We start from the raw sequence: 17,510 nt of genomic DNA, 5'->3' as shown, positions 1-17,510 counted from the left end.
ACAAAAGGCGACCACACACACAGACGGCTGCTGGGAATATTTTAGTCTGGTAATTGATAAAGGAAAGAAAATAAAGTTGAAGATGTCAAGGTCTTGCTTTCCGCTGTATTTATGTGGTGCGTTCTTGCTCAGGGGATTTGGGGGATGAAGCGAGACTGATTGTGAAACTCTATTTAAAATTAAATTCCACCTTTGTTGAGAGTAAAGCAGAGTGCAGCAGTTATTTCAGTTCAGCACTATGAACAGTAAGGATTAATAGCAAACTTTTTTTCTTCAGCCTTACCATATTTATTACACAAATCAAATGGGTCGGCACCTCCAGTAGTAGTTTATAGCTCTTTATTACATCAGAATCAGAAATACTTGTATCACTAACCACAACCGGGTCGTGCCTGGAATTGGGTTTGGCACATACAAATGCTGAGAGTAGAGATTGGAAATATAGATACTAGAACAAGCATAACCAGGAGTATAAATTAATAATTAAACAGGAGTATAAAAAGGAGACCACAGGTACAGTTCCGAATACAGTGTTACACTAGATAGTCTGTCCATCCAACAGCTAGATGAGGTTAAGAAGTGATGGGGGTGGGCGCTGAGGGAGGGATGGCCCAAAGGGAGTTCAAGAGGTTGACAGAAGAGGGGAAAATTAGTTTCTAATGCTGGGCATACACGGCGCGATAGTTGTTATGAATCGAGCCGCTGATGGCTCGATTGATAATATTCATCCTGTCCGATCACCGTGGCAGATCGACTCCGCACTCGACAAGCGGGAATCGATCCACGCGCCCGCGCGGACGAGCGGCGACGCGCCGGCATCGAGCCAGTGTCTCGATTCTGGCGCAGAATTGCACAGTGTATGCCCAGCATTAGTCTCGAAATTCTGGTGGAGATGGCCTAAAACCTACGGCCTGAAGGGAGCTGACTGAAAAAGCGGTGAGCAGGGTGTGAGGGGTTGCTGGCAATCCTTAGAGATTAGGCAGCAGTATTTATTATGCATGCAAAACACAGACATTTCACAGTGTTCTTAACAAAGTTTGTCAAATAGGAGTGGCAAAGTCTGCTATATACTCTTGTCACTTCACTGACCCTCAGAGAGGCTCGTAATCTAATTCCTACCATATTGAGGTGTCTGTACACATTCATAATCTAGGGCCATTTTTTTTAGTGGCATGCCAATTAATTTATCTGTATGTTTTTGGGATGTGGTCAAAAATGGGAGTGCCCGGAGGAAACCTGCACTGGGCAGAAGATAAGGTGAGAGTGCTATCCACTATGCCACCATGCTGCCCATACTACGCCACCGTACTGCAAATAAATTGACAAATTACTGAATTATAAGGTGTTGAAATGAGTGACAAGGCTCCTACACCTTGCAGATAGTTACACATGGAGGAAGATGGGAGTTTCTGTGAAGTCCAGACTCCAAAGAGTATACAAATGCCATGCTTACAAGGAAATGCAATTTCAATGCACAGACAGTTTGGGAAGTTCATACCAGCAAATTGAAATGGAAACATTCTTTATTAAACATAATTACATTTCAAAAACACTTGTGTATAAAGTTATGTGTAAAATATATAATTTTTTAGAGCATTGTGCAATAATTTTTGCATTATTCTTTATTTTGCAAAACTGATTTCTGGTAAGAAAGACAGGAGACGCTTGATTAGACTTGTATAACAGTCTGTGAATTGTTCAAACTCCTCCCCATCCAGCCATTACTCACAGGATGTAGTCAGGGAGAAGCTAAGAGGGGATACCAAATAGACTTTCACTAAGAACACAGAGCTAGCCCTGCCCACCTCCTCTGTGCTGCTAAGTGATTAACTGTTTGTGGCCAGCACTGCAGCTAAAGCTCTGCAGTTAAATGCTTCACCACACCCGGAGCACAGGGAGGAGTTGCAGAGCTGTAGTGCTGCAGTGAGAGGAGGTGGACTGGGTCAGGTGATCTACATTGTGACACAGAGGGAAGTACCACTCCCCTGCTGGATGCTGCCAAGCAGAACTTTTCACTATGCCAATTGCAAAAAGTACAGATGTGAAATACACAAAACATTGTGCATTGTTAATTAAAGGACCACTATCACACAAAAAAAAACGTAAAATTTAATATGCATATAATAACATACAAATGAGAAGTACATTTCTTCCAGAGTAAAATGAGGCATAAATTACTTTTCTCCTATGTTGCTGCCACTTACAGTAGATAGTAGAAATCTGTTATAACCGACAGATTTTGAAATAGTCCATCTCTTCATGGGGGATTCTCAGTATGGCCTTTTCTCTTTATAAAGACTCTGCCTGAAAAGGATTTAGAAAAAGATGCTGGCCACGTCAGTTTGATGGCAGTTTGATGGAGCAACTGCCATTCGCTAAGTGCTTTTGAAAATAAATAAACCCCTGAGAATCCCTCATGAAAAAATGGGCTACCCCAAAACCTGTCGGTAATGTCAGATTTCCACTACCTACTGTAAGTGACAGCAACATAGGAGAAACATACTTTATGGGTCATTTTACTCTGGAAAAAATGTACTTCTTATTTGAATGTGTTTACATGCATTTTAAATGTTACGATTTTTGCGATAGTGATCCTTTAAAGCAGACCTCCAGTTTATATCACATATTCAATGAATCCTCTTCTCCTATAAAGTTATAATCACCTGGCATGCCTTCTTCTTGTAAATCAGCCCCAGGGCTGCGTGTCCGCTGGTTTCTGGCACGCAGCCCCACTGAAAAAAAACGCCATGGTGTTTTCTGTACTGGAGAAGAGAGAAAACCACCATGGCATTTTTAAGTGGGCAGGTTTTTGGTAAAGGACGAATCCACATGCCGAAAGTCAGCAGATAGGCAGACCAAGGGTTGATTTACAAAAACATTTACTATAACATGCAAAAATGAGAGGCTGAACTAGGACTGTAAAGTAGAAGAGGTAAGTAACTTGTATGCTATACAAAAGCCATTACATGTTGGAAGGTAACTGTGCACAACTCAGTGCACTCCCTTGGTGAGAGATGAGCAAATCAGTAGAAGGGAGCAAAAAGTTGAAAAAAAATGTCCATGTTAGCCACTTTTCCCATGTCCATGTTAGCCATTTTCTTAGCACCAGCCATTTCTGGGCACTTGAATATTGTGTCTTTTGGTAAATCCAACTCTGGTTAATCCGCAGTATGTGATGCAGAGAAAACAGAAGCAGAGATGGCAATTCATTCAGATCCTCAATTTTATGTAGCGATTATAGCAACCAAAATAAGAACACTGCTCACTCTAGAAGCCCTCTTTAGAAAAAGGTGGCAGGTGCTATGTCCCATGTCAATGATGTGGCTCCACTCACTTCCATGCAGTGACCTACGAAAGTGGGTGTAACCTAGACTGACAATGTACATTGTCAGCCCAGATTACTGGACTAACCTATGGGATGGTGAACTTACCTATGGGATGGGGTTGAACTTTTTGTACGCTTACTTTGGTCATTTAACCTTTAGCCAACCACTCTATGCTGTCCTGGCGGCAGCCCCAGGACCGCTCAATGCCAATTGGCGTGAAGTCCTGGGGCAGGGTTTTGCAGGAGATCGTGCATGCTGATGCACGCGCATCTCTGCTTGAATGACAGAGCTCATCAGTCTCCCAGCGGCGATCACCGCTAGGAGACTGTTAGACGACGAAACCGCCGTCTATTTACATTGTACAGTCAGTCAGCTCTGTACTGGGGACAGCCGCGTCACTCGGCTGTACCCTCTGGAGGCACAGGAGCGATTGGCTCTCATAGCCTAATGCCTATGAGAGCCAATCGCTGTCATTGGCTGGCGGGGGGAGGATGGGTGGGAAAAGAAATTAATAAAAAAATAGCCATATGTATTAAAAAAATAAATAAACAAAAATAAATAAACACAGCAGCAGCCATCAAAGCCCACTAACAGAAAGCTCTGTTGATGGGCAGAAAAGGGGGGGGGGGGGAATCACTTGTGTGCTGAGCTGTACGGCGCTGCAGCGAGGCTTTACAGCTGCAGTGGCCTAATTTGAAAAAAATAGTCTGGTCAGGTCACTGGGGGGCTGGGGGGGTAAAGCCTGTGGTTCTTAAGTAGTTAATTATCACTTCAACATTTTTTGTTGCATTCCAGTGGTTCTGGAGGTGTATTTAGCTATCAGGGACATCAAAGAGATGATTTTCATATTCAGCGGTGCGGCATTGTGGGACACCTCAGAGCTCACTCTAAGGGCCCGTTTCCACTAGCGCGAATCCGCATGCAGTCAACGCATGCGGATTCGCATAAGCAATACAAGTGGATGGGACTGTTTCCACTTGTCAGTTTTCATTTGCGTTTTTATGTGCAGGATTTTTCTGCACGGTAGACCCTGCAGAATTCGCCTGCGTGTGGAATGCAGGCGAATCGCAGGCAATGTATTTAATAGGGAAATCGCATGCGTTTTTTGCATGCGTTTTTTCCCGCGATTTCGCGTGCGATTTCGCATTGAAAGTAATGTAAATTGACACAGGCAGTGACATGGTTAAAATCGCATATACCCTGCCTATGCGAAATCGCATGCGAAATCGCGGCAAAAAACGCATGCGGAATCGCATCCGCATGCGATTTTGTCAGCGGTGATATGCAGCGATTCCGCACCGCACTAGTGGAAACGGGCCCTAATACCTTCTGTTTTAAGAAGGCACATTTCTGTTTTGCATAGCATTTTAGTAAGGGGGCTTTTTGATCTCTTTCAGCCCCTTACACACTCCTAGGCATTCTGGTTCCCCATGAGACTGCTGGCCAATCTGCAACATTTTTGACAGGGAGATGTCATAGAGGCTTCTCCTTCCATCCTGGGTTCCATACACACCGAGCAGCTCCATAATCCTGCTTTCTGTTCAGTCTGAAAGAGCTTCCCGCAATCAAGAAATATTTAGGTAGAAGACAATGGCTCTGTGGGGACAGATGCCTGTGATAATTCAGAGATCCGATTACTGAACTTTTCCAACCTTACATCTATTGTCTAAACTTGGAACAAACGTATTTAATCCAGGGTGACACTATAAAAAGACAATCACTATGGATTCAGCTGGCTTGATAGTTGGCACTCTGGGGGGAGAGGGAACAGAGGGAACAGCAGCAGCATGGTAAGATCTATCAGGAACATGCTATACTCATCTTTATTACGGTGCTGCCTAACAGACTATTATAATTGCTGTGTTGGAAGTATAGTTTATCTTTTTTCACTTGGTAACATGTTTTTGAATGTGTTGTGTTGAGATAAACGTAAAGCAAATCTGAAGCGAAAAAAAACCTTATATAATGAATTGTATGTGCAATGATTAGAACATTAGTAGCAATGAAAAGAGTCTCATTTTTTTATTTTCAGTTATACAACTTTTTTGTTTTTATAACATTGCATCATTCTGTCATATTTGTAGTTTTAAAACCACACTCTGAATTTTAAGCTACTAAACAAAGCAGAAATAATGACCCTTTGAACCTTCCTGCAGTAAAACCTTATCTCAAGCTGCCTCTCACTGGCTCTTTAAGTGCTTCAAAAAACAGGACTGTATTCGACCCAGTGGGTCGAATAGCACAGAGATGCTCTTTTGCATAGATAACAACTGAGGTTTTTTAACTCTTCCTGTACTGGAAAACAATATGAGACTTTTTTCTTTGCTAATGCTCTATTTCTTAGCTGTACTACACATACAATTAATCATCTCATAAGTTTATTTTTGCTTCAGGTTTTCTTTAAATGTTATGACAGTTGTTATAAGGACCCCTTAGACTCCATGACCCCATTTTCCTACTCACTTACAGTTGTTTGTTTTTTTTACAAATTTGACATCACATGCTAGGGAGGGGAAAGTGTTCATATTTATAGTCTGATTCTTTCTGATCTAATATATCCCGCTTTTGGAACTTAGTTTACCTGTCCCTCTTTTCTTTTGTTCACCTTTTAGGTTTTATGTAAATATCTCTATAAATTTACTAGATAGTTACTTATTGTATATGTTGTAAATGTTACATCAAAACTCAATGTTATCTTCTTATATTCACTACAAATGCTGAAAATTTGCCCTTTGTTCTTGAATTTTTTATACAGTCTTTATAACTGCAGGGGTGGTAGCAGCGTGTCCATTTCTGCAATATACTTGTGCTCAAAACAAACCTGTACTGAAAATAAACTTATAAGAAAATAAATTGTACAGTATGTGTAGTACTAATCGCAAGTAGAGCACTGGTAACATAGAGTGGAGTCTGATATTACTTTTTACAGTTTAAAAGCTCAATTTTTAAGACTATGGGTCCCAAGGCCCATATGCAATTCACTTTTGCACCTGAGTTTTCTCCTAGGTCAGTGATGGCTAACCTTGGCACTCCAGCTGTGATAAAACTACAAATCCCATCATGCCTCTGCCTCCCCGAGTTATGCTTAGAGCTGTCAGAGTATTGCAATGGCTCATGGGACTTGTAGTTCCACCACAGCTGGAGTGCCAAGGTTAGCCATCACTGTCCTACGTGATATTTTTACAGCTCCTAAATAAAATGCCTTTTAAACACCCAGCAAGCAAGAAAATACTCAAAAAAAATTTGATAGTAGTTTACAACTACATTTTGGTACTTTTTCACTTGCAAAATGCTGAAAAGTTATTTTAAATACAAGATGAAGATGTATCTCATTGGAGGAAATTTTAATAGTATTTTTTTCTACTTCTTTTGGTACTTTTTTAATTGTGAAAAGTTTTTTTTAAAGAGAAGATGAATAGTTATCACCTAGGAGAAAACTTAGAAAGAAAAGTGAATTGCATATGGGCGTATGGCCCTTATTCAATTCACTTTTTCTCCTAAGTTTTCTCCTAGGTGATAATTTTTCATCTTCTGTTTAAAATAACTTTTCAGCACTCTGCAATTGAAAAAGTACCAAAAATGGGTGAAAAAATACTGTCAAAATTATTCTGAGTATTTTCTCGCTTGCTGGTGGCTTCAAAGGCATTTTATTGATAACATGTGACAATACTTTTTACCTACTTTTTGATACTTTGTCCATCGCAAAAGTGCTAACATTTTACTTTAAATTGAAGATGAAAAATTATCTCCTAGGAGAAAACTCAGGAGAAAAGGTGACTTGCATATGGGCCCATGTATCTTATACAATCACCCACATAAAACCCCATCTTTGCAGCTGATATGAACCCATTTATCTTTCCTCCCGATGTATATTATGGTGAGGGCATTCTTTTGATATGGTCATGAATATTGTTACAGCATTGACCCTGTGGCTGTTATACCATCACGCTAATCATTTTTCTTGAAGTAATGTTCTGTCTCTCAGTGACACATTGAGAACTGGGTGTAGGACTTAGGTACGCTGACGTTATAGTCTAAATTCGTTTCTAGTTTTTATTTTAATGTCGGAGAAGAAAGAGATATACAAATGTGTTAGCCTCGCTTCCTAATTTGGTTGATGCAATTTCATAGAAGGAATAAGCTCAGTGTAATTTTGTGATTGCCCTAAAACTGTTACCTATAATTATAAGTAATGACTTAATCAAGCTATCTTTCACTGAAATAGTGTCTGGCGTTTAGTGAGATCTTTTATGAATCGCGAATGCTACAAAAAACGTAAGCTACAATCAATTCAGTTATGTGTCAACAGGTTTTATTGAGCCCTAGAGGGGATAACCTTGACATGCTGAAAATAAGTTTGTGTAAAGCCCCACAATGCAATGGGTGATTGGTATTTTTTAATTAAAAATAATTATTGCTTGGTATATCTCAATTTTCATATTTTGATCACCAGCATCCAGACTTCCAGACTGAGCCAGGGGGAAGGGCGGCGTTTCCCCCCCATGCTGTCCTGTTTGTTCAGATCGGGACGACCACTGCCGGGAGCTGTGTGCTCTGGCAGGATGTGGTTACAGTTAAGGGGGGTGGTTAGAGTAGGTTTTCGGAAACAGGGTTTTTGCTCATATGAGTGCTTAGTGTTGATGAATAATGTTGAAGAAATATGCGAAATTAAGCCATAAACAGCATTGCTTAACCACTTAAGGACTGCAGTCATAAAACCCCTTAAGGACCAGAGCCTTTTTTTCCATTCGGACCACTGCAGCTTTCACGGTTTATTGCTCAGTCATACAACCTACCACCTAAATGAATTTTACCTCCTTTTCTTGTCACTAATACAGCTTTCTTTCGGTGCTATTTGATTGCTGCTGCGAGTTTTACTTTTTATTATATTCATCAAAAAAGACATGAATTTTGTCAAAAAAATTACTTTTTTAACTTTCTGTGCTGACATTTTTCAAATAAAGTAAAATTTCCTATACATTTGAGCGCGAAAGTTATTCTGCTACATGTCTTTGATAAAAAAAAAAACATTCAGTGTATATTTATTGGATTGGGTAAAAGTTATAACGTTTACAAACTATGGTGCCAAAAGTGAATTTTCCTATTTTCAAGCATCTCTGACTTTTCTGCGCACCTGTCAGGTTTCATGAGGGGCTAAAATTCCAGGATAGTACAAATCCCCCCCCCCAAATGACCCCATTTTGGAAAGAAGACATCCCAAAGTATTCAGTGAGAGGCATGGTGAGTTCATAGAAGATTTTATTTTTTGTCACAAGTTAGCGGAAAATGACACTTTGTAACAAAAAAAACAAAAAAAAAAAGTTTCCATTTCTTCTAACTTGCGACAAAAAAAAATGAAATCTGCCACGGACTCACTATGCTACTCTCTGAATACCTTGAAGTGTCTACTTTCCAAAATGGGGTCATTTGTGGGGTGTGTTCACTGTCCTGGCATTTTGGGGGGTGCCTAATTGTAAGCACCCCTGTAAAGCCTAAAGATGCTCATTGGACTTTGGGCCCCTTAGCGCAGTTAGGCTGCAAAAAAGTGCCACACATGTGGTATTGCCGTACTCAGGAGAAGTAGTATAATGTGTTTTGGGGTGTATTTTTACACATACCCATGCTGGGTGGGAGAAATATCTCCGTAAATGACAATTGTTTTATTTTTTTTTACACACAATTGTCAATTTATAGAGATATTTCTCCCACTCAGCATGGGTATGTGGAAAAATACACCCCAAAACACATTATACTACTTCTCCTGAGTACGGCGATACCACATGTGTGGCACTTTTTTGCACCCTAACTGCGCTAAGGGGCCCAAAGTCCAATGAGTACCTTTAGGATTTCACAGGTCATTTTGAGAAATTTCGTTTCAAGACTGCTCCTCACGGTTTAGGGCCCCTAAAATGCCAGGACAGTATAGGAATCCCACAAATTACCCCATTTTAGAAAGAAGACACCCCAAGGTATTCCATTAGGAGGATGGTGAGTTCATAGAAGATTTTTTTTTTTTGTCACAAGTTAGCGGAAATTGATTTGAATTGTTTTTTTTTCACAAAGTGTCATTTTCTGCTAACTTGTGACAAAAATAAAATCTTCTATGAACTGACCATACTCCTAACGGAATACCTTGGGGTGTCTTCTTTCTAAAATGGGGTCATTTGTGGGGTTCCTATACTGCCCTGGCATTTTAGGGGCCCTAAACCGTGAGGAGTAGTCTTGAAACCAAATGTCGCAAAATGACCTGTGAAATCCTAAAGGTACTCATTGGACTTTGGGCCCCTTAGCGCACTTAGGGTGCAAAAAAGTGCCACACATGTGGTACCGCCGTACTCAGGAGAAGTAGTATAATGTGTTTTGGGGTGTATTTTTACACATACAGATGCTAGGTGGGAGAAATATCTCTGTAAATGACAATTATTTGATTTTTTTTACACACAATTGTCCATTTACAGAGAGATTTCTCCCACCCAGCATGGGTATGTATAAAAATACACCTCAAAACACATTATACTACTTCTTCTGAGTACGGCGATACCACATGTGTGACACTTTTTTGCAACCTAGGTGCGCTAAGGGGCCTAACGTCCTATTCACAGGTCATTTTGAGGCATTTGGATTCTAGACTACTCCTCACGGTTTAGGGCCCCTAAAATGCCAGGGCAGTATAGGAACCTCACAAGTGACCCCATTTTAGAAAGAAGACACCCCAAGGTATTCCGTTAGGGGTATGGTGAGTTCATAGAAGATTTTTTTTTTGTCACAAGTTAGCGGAAAATGACACTTTGTGAAAAAAAAACAATACATATCAATTTCCGCTAACTTGTGACAAAAAATAAAATCTTCTATGAACTCACCATACTCCTAACGGAATACCTTGGGGTGTCTTCTTTCTAGAATGGGGTCATTTGTGGGGTTCCAATACTGCCCTGGCATTTTAGGGGCCCTAAACCGTGAGGAGTAGTCTTGAACCCAAATGTCTCAAAATGACCTGTGAAATCCTAAAGGTACTCATTGGACTTTGGGCCCCTTAGCACAGTTAGGCTGCAAAAAAGTGTCACACATGTGGTATCGCCGTACTCAGAAGAAGTAGTATAATGTGTTTTGTGGTGTATTTTTACATATAACCATGCTGGGTGGGAGAAATATCTCTGTAAATGACACATTTTTGATTTTTTTTACACACAATTGTCCATTTACAGAGAGATTTCTCCCACTCAGCATGGGTATGTGTAAAAATACACCACAAAACACATTATACTACTTCTCCTGAGTATGGCGATACTACATGTGTGACACTTTTTTGCAGCCTAGGTGCGCTAAGGGGCCCAACGTCCTATTCACAGGTCATTTTGAGGCATTTGTTTTCTAGACTACTCCCTACGGTTTAGGGCCCCTAAAATGCCAGGGCAGTATAGGAACCCCACAAGTGACCCCATTTTAGAAAGACGACACCCCAAGGTATTCCGTTAGGGGTATGGTGAGTTCATAGAAGATTTTATTTTTTGTCACAAGTTAGTGAAAAATGACACTTTGTGAAAAAAACAATAAAAATCCAATTTCCGCTAACTTTTGACAAAAAATAAAATCTTCTATGAACTCATCATACACCTAACAGAATACCTTGGGGTGTCTTCTTTCTAAAATGGGGTCACTTGTGGGGTTCCTATACTGCCCTGGCATTTTACGGGCCCAAAACTGTGAGTAGTCTGGAAACCAAATTTCTCAAAATGACTGTTCAGGGGTATAAGCATCTGCAAATTTTGATGACAGGTGGTCTATGAGGGGGCAAATTTTGTGGAAACGGTCATAAGCAGGGTGGCCTCTTAGATGACAGGATGAATTGGGCCTGATCTGATGGATAGGAGTGCTAGGGGGGTGACAGGAGGTGATTGATGGGTGTCTCAGGGGGCGGTTAGAGGGGAAAATAGATGCAATCAATGCACTGGGGAGGTGATCGGAAGGGGGTCTGAGGGGGATCTGAGGGTTTGGCCGAGTGATCAGGGCCCACACGGGGCAAATTAGGGCATGATCTGATGGGTAGGTGTGCTAGGGGGTGACAGGAGGTGATTTATGGGTGTCTCAAGGTGTGATTAGAGGGGGGAAATAGATGCAAGCAATGCACTAGCGAGGTGATCAGGGCTGGGGTCTGAGGGCGTTCTGAGGTGTGGGCGGGTGATTGGGTGCCCGCAAGGGGCAGATTAGGGTCTAATCTGATGGGTAACAGTGACAGGTGGTGATAGATGGGTGATTGATGGGTAATTAGTGGGTGTTTAGAGGAGAGAAGAGATGTAAACACTGCACTTGGGAGGTGATCTGATGTCGGATCTGCGGGCGATCTATTGGTGTGGGTGGGTGATCAGATTGCCCGCAAGGGGCAGGTTAGGGGCTGATTGATGGGTGGCAGTGACAGGGGTGATTGATGGGTGGCAGTGACAGGGGGTGATTGATGGGTGATTGACAGGTGATCAGTGGGTTATTACAGGGAATAACAGATGTAAATATTGCACTGGCGAATTGATAAGGGGGGGGTCTGAGGGCAATCTGAGCGTGTGGGCGGGTGATTGGGTGCCCGCAAGGGGCAGATTAGGGTCTAATCTGATGGGTAACAGTGACAGGTGGTGATAGGGGGTGATTGATGGGTAATTAGTGGGTGTTTAGAGGAGAGAATAGATGTAAACGATGGATTTGGGAGGTGATCTGATGTCGGATCTGCGGGCGATCTATTGGTGTGGGTGGGTGATCAGATTGCCCGCAAGGGGCAGGTTAGGGGCTGATTGATGGGTGGCAGTGACAGGGGGTGATTGATGGGTGGCAGTGACAGGGGGTGATTGACAGGTGATCAGTGGGTTAGTACAGGGAAGAACGGATGTAAATAATGCACTGGCGAATCGATAAGGGGGGGGGTTGAGGGCAATCTGAGCGTGTGGGCGGGCGATTGGGTGCCCGCAAGGGTCTAATCTGATGGGTAACAGTGACAGGTGGTGATAGGGGGTGATTGATGGGTGATTGATGGGTAATTAGTGGGTGTTTAGAGGAGAGAATAGATGTAAACGATGGATTTGGGAGGTGATCTGATGTCGGATCTGCGGGCGATTTATTGGTGTGGGTGGGTGATCAGATTGCCCGCAAGGGGCAGGTTAGGGGCTGATTGATGGGTGGCAGTGACAGGGGGTGATTGATGGGTGGCAGTGACAGGGGGTGATTGACAGGTGATCAGTGGGTTATTACAGGGAAGAACGGATGTAAATAATGCACTGGCGAATCGATAAGGGGGGGGGGGGGTTGAGGGCAATCTGAGCGTGTGGGCGGGCGATTGGGTGCCCGCAAGGGTCTAATCTGATGGGTAACAGTGACAGGTGGTGATAGGGGGTGATTGATGGGTGATTGATGGGTAATTAGTGGGTGTTTAGAGGAGAGAATAGATGTAAACGATGGATTTGGGAGGTGATCTGATGTCGGATCTGCGGGCGATCTATTGGTGTGGGTGGGTGATCAGATTGCCCGCAAGGGGCAGGTTAGGGGCTGATTGATGGGTGGCAGTGACAGGGGGTGATTGACGGGTGATTGACGGGTGATTGATGGGTGATTGACGGGTGATTGACAGGTGATCAGGGGGGATAGATGCATACAGTACACAGGGGGGGGGAGGGTCTGGGGGGGTCTGGGGAGAATCTGAGGGGTGGGGGGGTGATCAGGAGGGAGCAGGGGGCAGTTTAGGGACTAAAAAAAAAATAGCGTTGACAGATAGTGACAGGGAGTGATTGATGGGTGATTAGGGGGGTGATTGTGTGCAAATGGTGGTCTGGGGGGTGGGCAGGGGGGGGGTCTGAGGGGTACTGTGGGCGATCAGGGGGCAGGGGGGGGCAGATCAGTGTGTTTGGGTGCAGACTAGGGTGGCTGCAGCCTGCCCTGGTGGTCCCTCGGACACTGGGACCACCAGGGCAGGAGGCAGCCTGTATAATACACTTTGTAAACATTACAAAGCGTATTATACGCTTCCTATCCGGGGATCGTCGGGTTAACAACCCGCCGGCGCTTCCGATTGGCCGGCGGGTTGACGTCGCGGGTGGGCGGAGCCTATTGCCGGTGGATGCGCGCGCATCCCAGCGCGCGATCCCCGGCCAGAGAGTGCCCCAGGACCTGACGCCAATCTGCGTTACGTGGTCCTGGGGCTGCCACTTTGCCGCCGCCAATATGAAGTAGGCGGTCGGCAAGTGGTTAAAGGAATACTATCGATTCACATATTTTTTTCAATTGACACAGGAATTGTTTGGGAAGTGCTGCTAAGTACTGGTGTATACATTTTAGTAGCAACCTCTTTGTTTACTGTTATCAAAATACATTCAAACTTTACTGACGCCAAAACTGACTGCTGACTGAGCCATGAGGAGAGGGGAAATTCCCCTCACACTTGATCAGTTAACTCTATGTGTAGCTCTGTGTGACAGAGAAGAGAGCTCCCAGCAGCTACAGCTTCTGTGTCCTGTGTGTCTGAAGAGAGCAGAGGAAATGTAACGAATTCTCACAGCTTTTCATACTGTTTTTGCTTTCAGAGTTTGATATGTTTGCTATTTGCTTTCTGTAGTCTGATATGCAACTCTGGCTGTGCATTGAAGCAGACACCCCTTCTGCAATTGATTTGTCCCAATATAGCTAAATCCTACCCTCAATAAATTACAGCTTAAGCCTCTGATATTTAACATGAAAAGTAGGAAAATGTTTACACAACTACTTAGGCATTATTTGCACACTGTCATTTTAGAACACTTGGGTATCGATAGTATTCCTTTAAGCAATACCCAGTACCACAACTAAAATTAACCATGAAGGATAAATATGTACCCTTAAAAGATATGCCCTCTGTTTTAAGATCTTTTAGAATGTGATGAGGAAAGTAGAGCTACATTTACTTGATGGTGCCGGCCTCTTTGCATCGCTTGTTTTAGAATGTGATAATATAAGTATGGATCTTGACTATTCATTCATTTGTTAATAGGCTATAAGTTTCAGATCCAACTATGGCCCTTATTAAGTTCACTTTATCTCCTAAGTTTTCTCCTTGGTGATATTTTCACACCTTGGGCCATATGCAATTAACTTTTTCTCCTTAGTTTTCTCCTAAGAGATAATTTCTCATCTTCTTTTTAAAATACCCTTTCGGCACTTTTCAACTGCCAAAGTTTCAGAAAAGGTGGAAAAGTACCATCAACGTTATTTTGAGTATTTTCACAGACTTTTGCAAGTTTAATAAAGGGAATACAAAAAAAGCTGAGTTAACACAGTATAAAGGGCCCATTCACACATGCAGTGGTGCCAAATAATGCAAATCACTCAGTATTAACAGAAGCCACTGTACTGTGTGGTGCGGCACAGCCATAGTCAACATACGGTAACTGAAGAAGTCCAGTGTGTCAAAACTGCACTGCTGTAGGGGCCATGGAATGACATTATAGGAGGTGTGCTCACATGGCGGCACCCAACAAAGTATTGACAAGAAGGAACCTATTGGGATTCACAGCCATATAGTTACAGCAATCAGCTGGTGGGTGGGTGAGATCAATAAGACCATGTTCATGGGGCCTTATTGTTGGTTAGCTTTTGTTCATTTTCTTCAGGTATGCTTTAAAGAAGAAATAGCTTTGACCCGGTCTGGCTTCTTTGTTCAAACGCTAATCAGATTTTGTTACTTGGTTGTGGAATTAATAAGGTGATTTTATTTGACTTTTTTTTTTCTAGGCTCTAACATGGATGGATGGAAATGGATAAAAATGCTTGAAGTATGAAATAAGTGTATTTGTCTTAGCATTAGAAGGACGTGGAAAAAGCTGATAATTGTTTTTTAATCCTCTAGAAATGTTGAAGTAGTAATTATGTCAAATGAACTCTGCTGGGAATTTGTTCTTTCTGATGTCTTAAGGGATTCTTCAATATTACAGAAACGTTGAAGGCATCGTAATATTTCAAATGCTTGGTAAATCTACTTTCAAAGGATTAGTCCACACAAAGGCAGCGGAGTGAAAATAATTACACGTTTAGCTCGAGCTGTTGGATACTGACAAACAGTAATGACGTGCGCGACGATAGACCACACAAATCTACTGAGCAGAGGCTGGGTTGTTTTAACTGAAACATTGGAATGTAACCGAGGGTGACATAAAAGTATTCCTCTATTTTTATATTCCAGTGAGTCCAGGGAGGGTTTATTGGGCTTGGCGACACTGAGTAGTGAGCTGTGTATGCGGGAGAATGCTGGGGGCAGTGATTCAGGTGTCTGAAAATAGATTCTCCTCCGATAAACTGTCGGGAATGTACCACCTGAACCGGGAAATCAACTTGTCCCCCGTATAAAAGTGCTTCACGGGAGTTAACAGGATTTTCCTGGGAGCTGATGGATTTTTCCATTGGAGCTAGAGACAGTCTGCAGCATCTTTATGCGGCTTTAGAGAATTTATGGATACATTGCCAGGAGAACAAGGAGCTTGTGGTGTTGGAAAGGGTTTCATTCCACAAGAGCATTCTAACATTTGGGATCCCAACAACAATGGAAACCTGATTCCTGGACTCTCAGAACAATGGCAAACTAATGCTTCCAAGCCCCAGAGTAGACATCAAGAACGATAGCATGCTAATACCTGGACTATCACAGCAATGGCATTCTGGCATTTGATATCATGAAAAAAAATGAGTAGACTGCATCTTGAGCCTCCATTAAAATGGAACAATGATATTTAGAAGTTCTTTATAATGGCATCCTGGTACTTGGATTCCCAAAGCAGGAGTGTGCAGACAAATATAGTGAGCATATGTTGGAATTTATAATTAATCACTATTTAATTCACCTGTAATAGGAGAGTCGCGCAATTCTTGAGCTGTCTCCAGCCTGCACAGAAACCTACACATTGCTCAGCCAAGCAGAAATGTCTGTAGCAGGACCACTGAGTAGATATGGAGACAATGGTTGGATTGGTGCAGCCATCTAATAACTAATGGTTTCACCCATGACCACAAATGTATTCCCAACATCCTTGTTTTACTCTTTGAAGTAATCCCAACCATCCTTCTCCCCTACTCATAAAACCCTCCCTGCAGTAATTACATCACATGGATTTTCCTCTCCATGGGATCTGGAGGATGGTTGCTGTGCCATAGCAACAGTCCAGTCTATCAATTGATGCATGTGACCCTCACCTGCTCCTTTGGGAGGTGGCTCCTACAGCCACTAACCAACCCCTCATATTATTATCAGTTAGAAGGGTGTTTGGGTTGTAGCAATGCACTAAGGAATATGTCATAGGGGTTTACCTATTTTATTTAGACCCCTTTCACGCATACATGCAAAAACGCCAGCAGAAAATTTGGCTGAATTTTTTTACTTCAGACTTTTCGGCTGTGGTGTGGTGCGATTGTTCCAAAATGCACTACTATCGCAATGTGCTAGTATAAAAGGACCCCAACTGCTAAAATGTGATTTTCAAAAAATATGATTTCTAAGACAAAAGACAATAGTTCACTAGTAAAGCAACTACACATTCTAATTCCAAAACACCACAACTCTCACATCAAGAATTAGGCTTTACATCATGTATCAAAATATTCAGGAATAGCAATGCCAGTTTCCATATGCAAACAATATTGTCTCTATAAAATGCCATCCGGAATGTTGATTTGCCCACTGGAATGCCCACTGGAATGTTCCAGTGGGCAAATCAATAAAGAAAAAGTTTCCAGTTTATGCTAACTTATAATGGAATGCAACTCCACATAGCGTTATACTGTACCAGTTACTCAGAGTGCCCAAAACAATCTTCTCCCGTGGGATAAACACAATACCGGGTGACAAGTGCGTGACCACACTCGCCAGTCAAAACAATAAAACTCCTCACCAGATCCTCTCCACCAAAGGACACTGGTGGGGTGTTCGTTTTATATCACTATAATCTCCTCTTGACACAGGCACGACGACCAAACTTCCACACTGACGTTTTTATTCCATCTATAGGAAAATGCAACTTCACATAGCGTTATACTGTATCAGTTACTCAATGCCTCCAAAGTGATCTAAACACAGCTCCCAGTGACCAATACATGACAGCACTCTTGCCTCTGTTCACTGAAACTGTTCACCAGATCCACTCCACGAAACAGCACTGGTGGGGTATGCGCTGTTGTATCAAAACA

General features: G+C 42.4%; 1 protein-coding gene across 1 annotated transcript in view; it reads left to right on the top strand.

Annotated features, from left to right (window-relative positions):
* Positions 1-5,032: 5,032 nt before the first annotated feature.
* MYL10 (myosin light chain 10) overlaps positions 5,033-17,510 on the top strand; it is a 64,557-nt gene continuing 52,079 nt past the window's right edge. Inside the window, exon 1 of the mRNA XM_068265992.1 lies at positions 5,033-5,116. Within this exon, the coding sequence (XP_068122093.1) occupies positions 5,114-5,116 (3 nt within the window). The 5' untranslated portion in view covers positions 5,033-5,113. The remainder of the gene's footprint in view (positions 5,117-17,510) is intronic.

Source organism: Hyperolius riggenbachi, chromosome 2 (genome assembly GCF_040937935.1).
Source record: "Hyperolius riggenbachi isolate aHypRig1 chromosome 2, aHypRig1.pri, whole genome shotgun sequence".
Taxonomy (NCBI): Eukaryota; Metazoa; Chordata; class Amphibia; order Anura; family Hyperoliidae; genus Hyperolius; species Hyperolius riggenbachi.
This window is presented reverse-complemented; position numbering and strand designations above follow the sequence as displayed.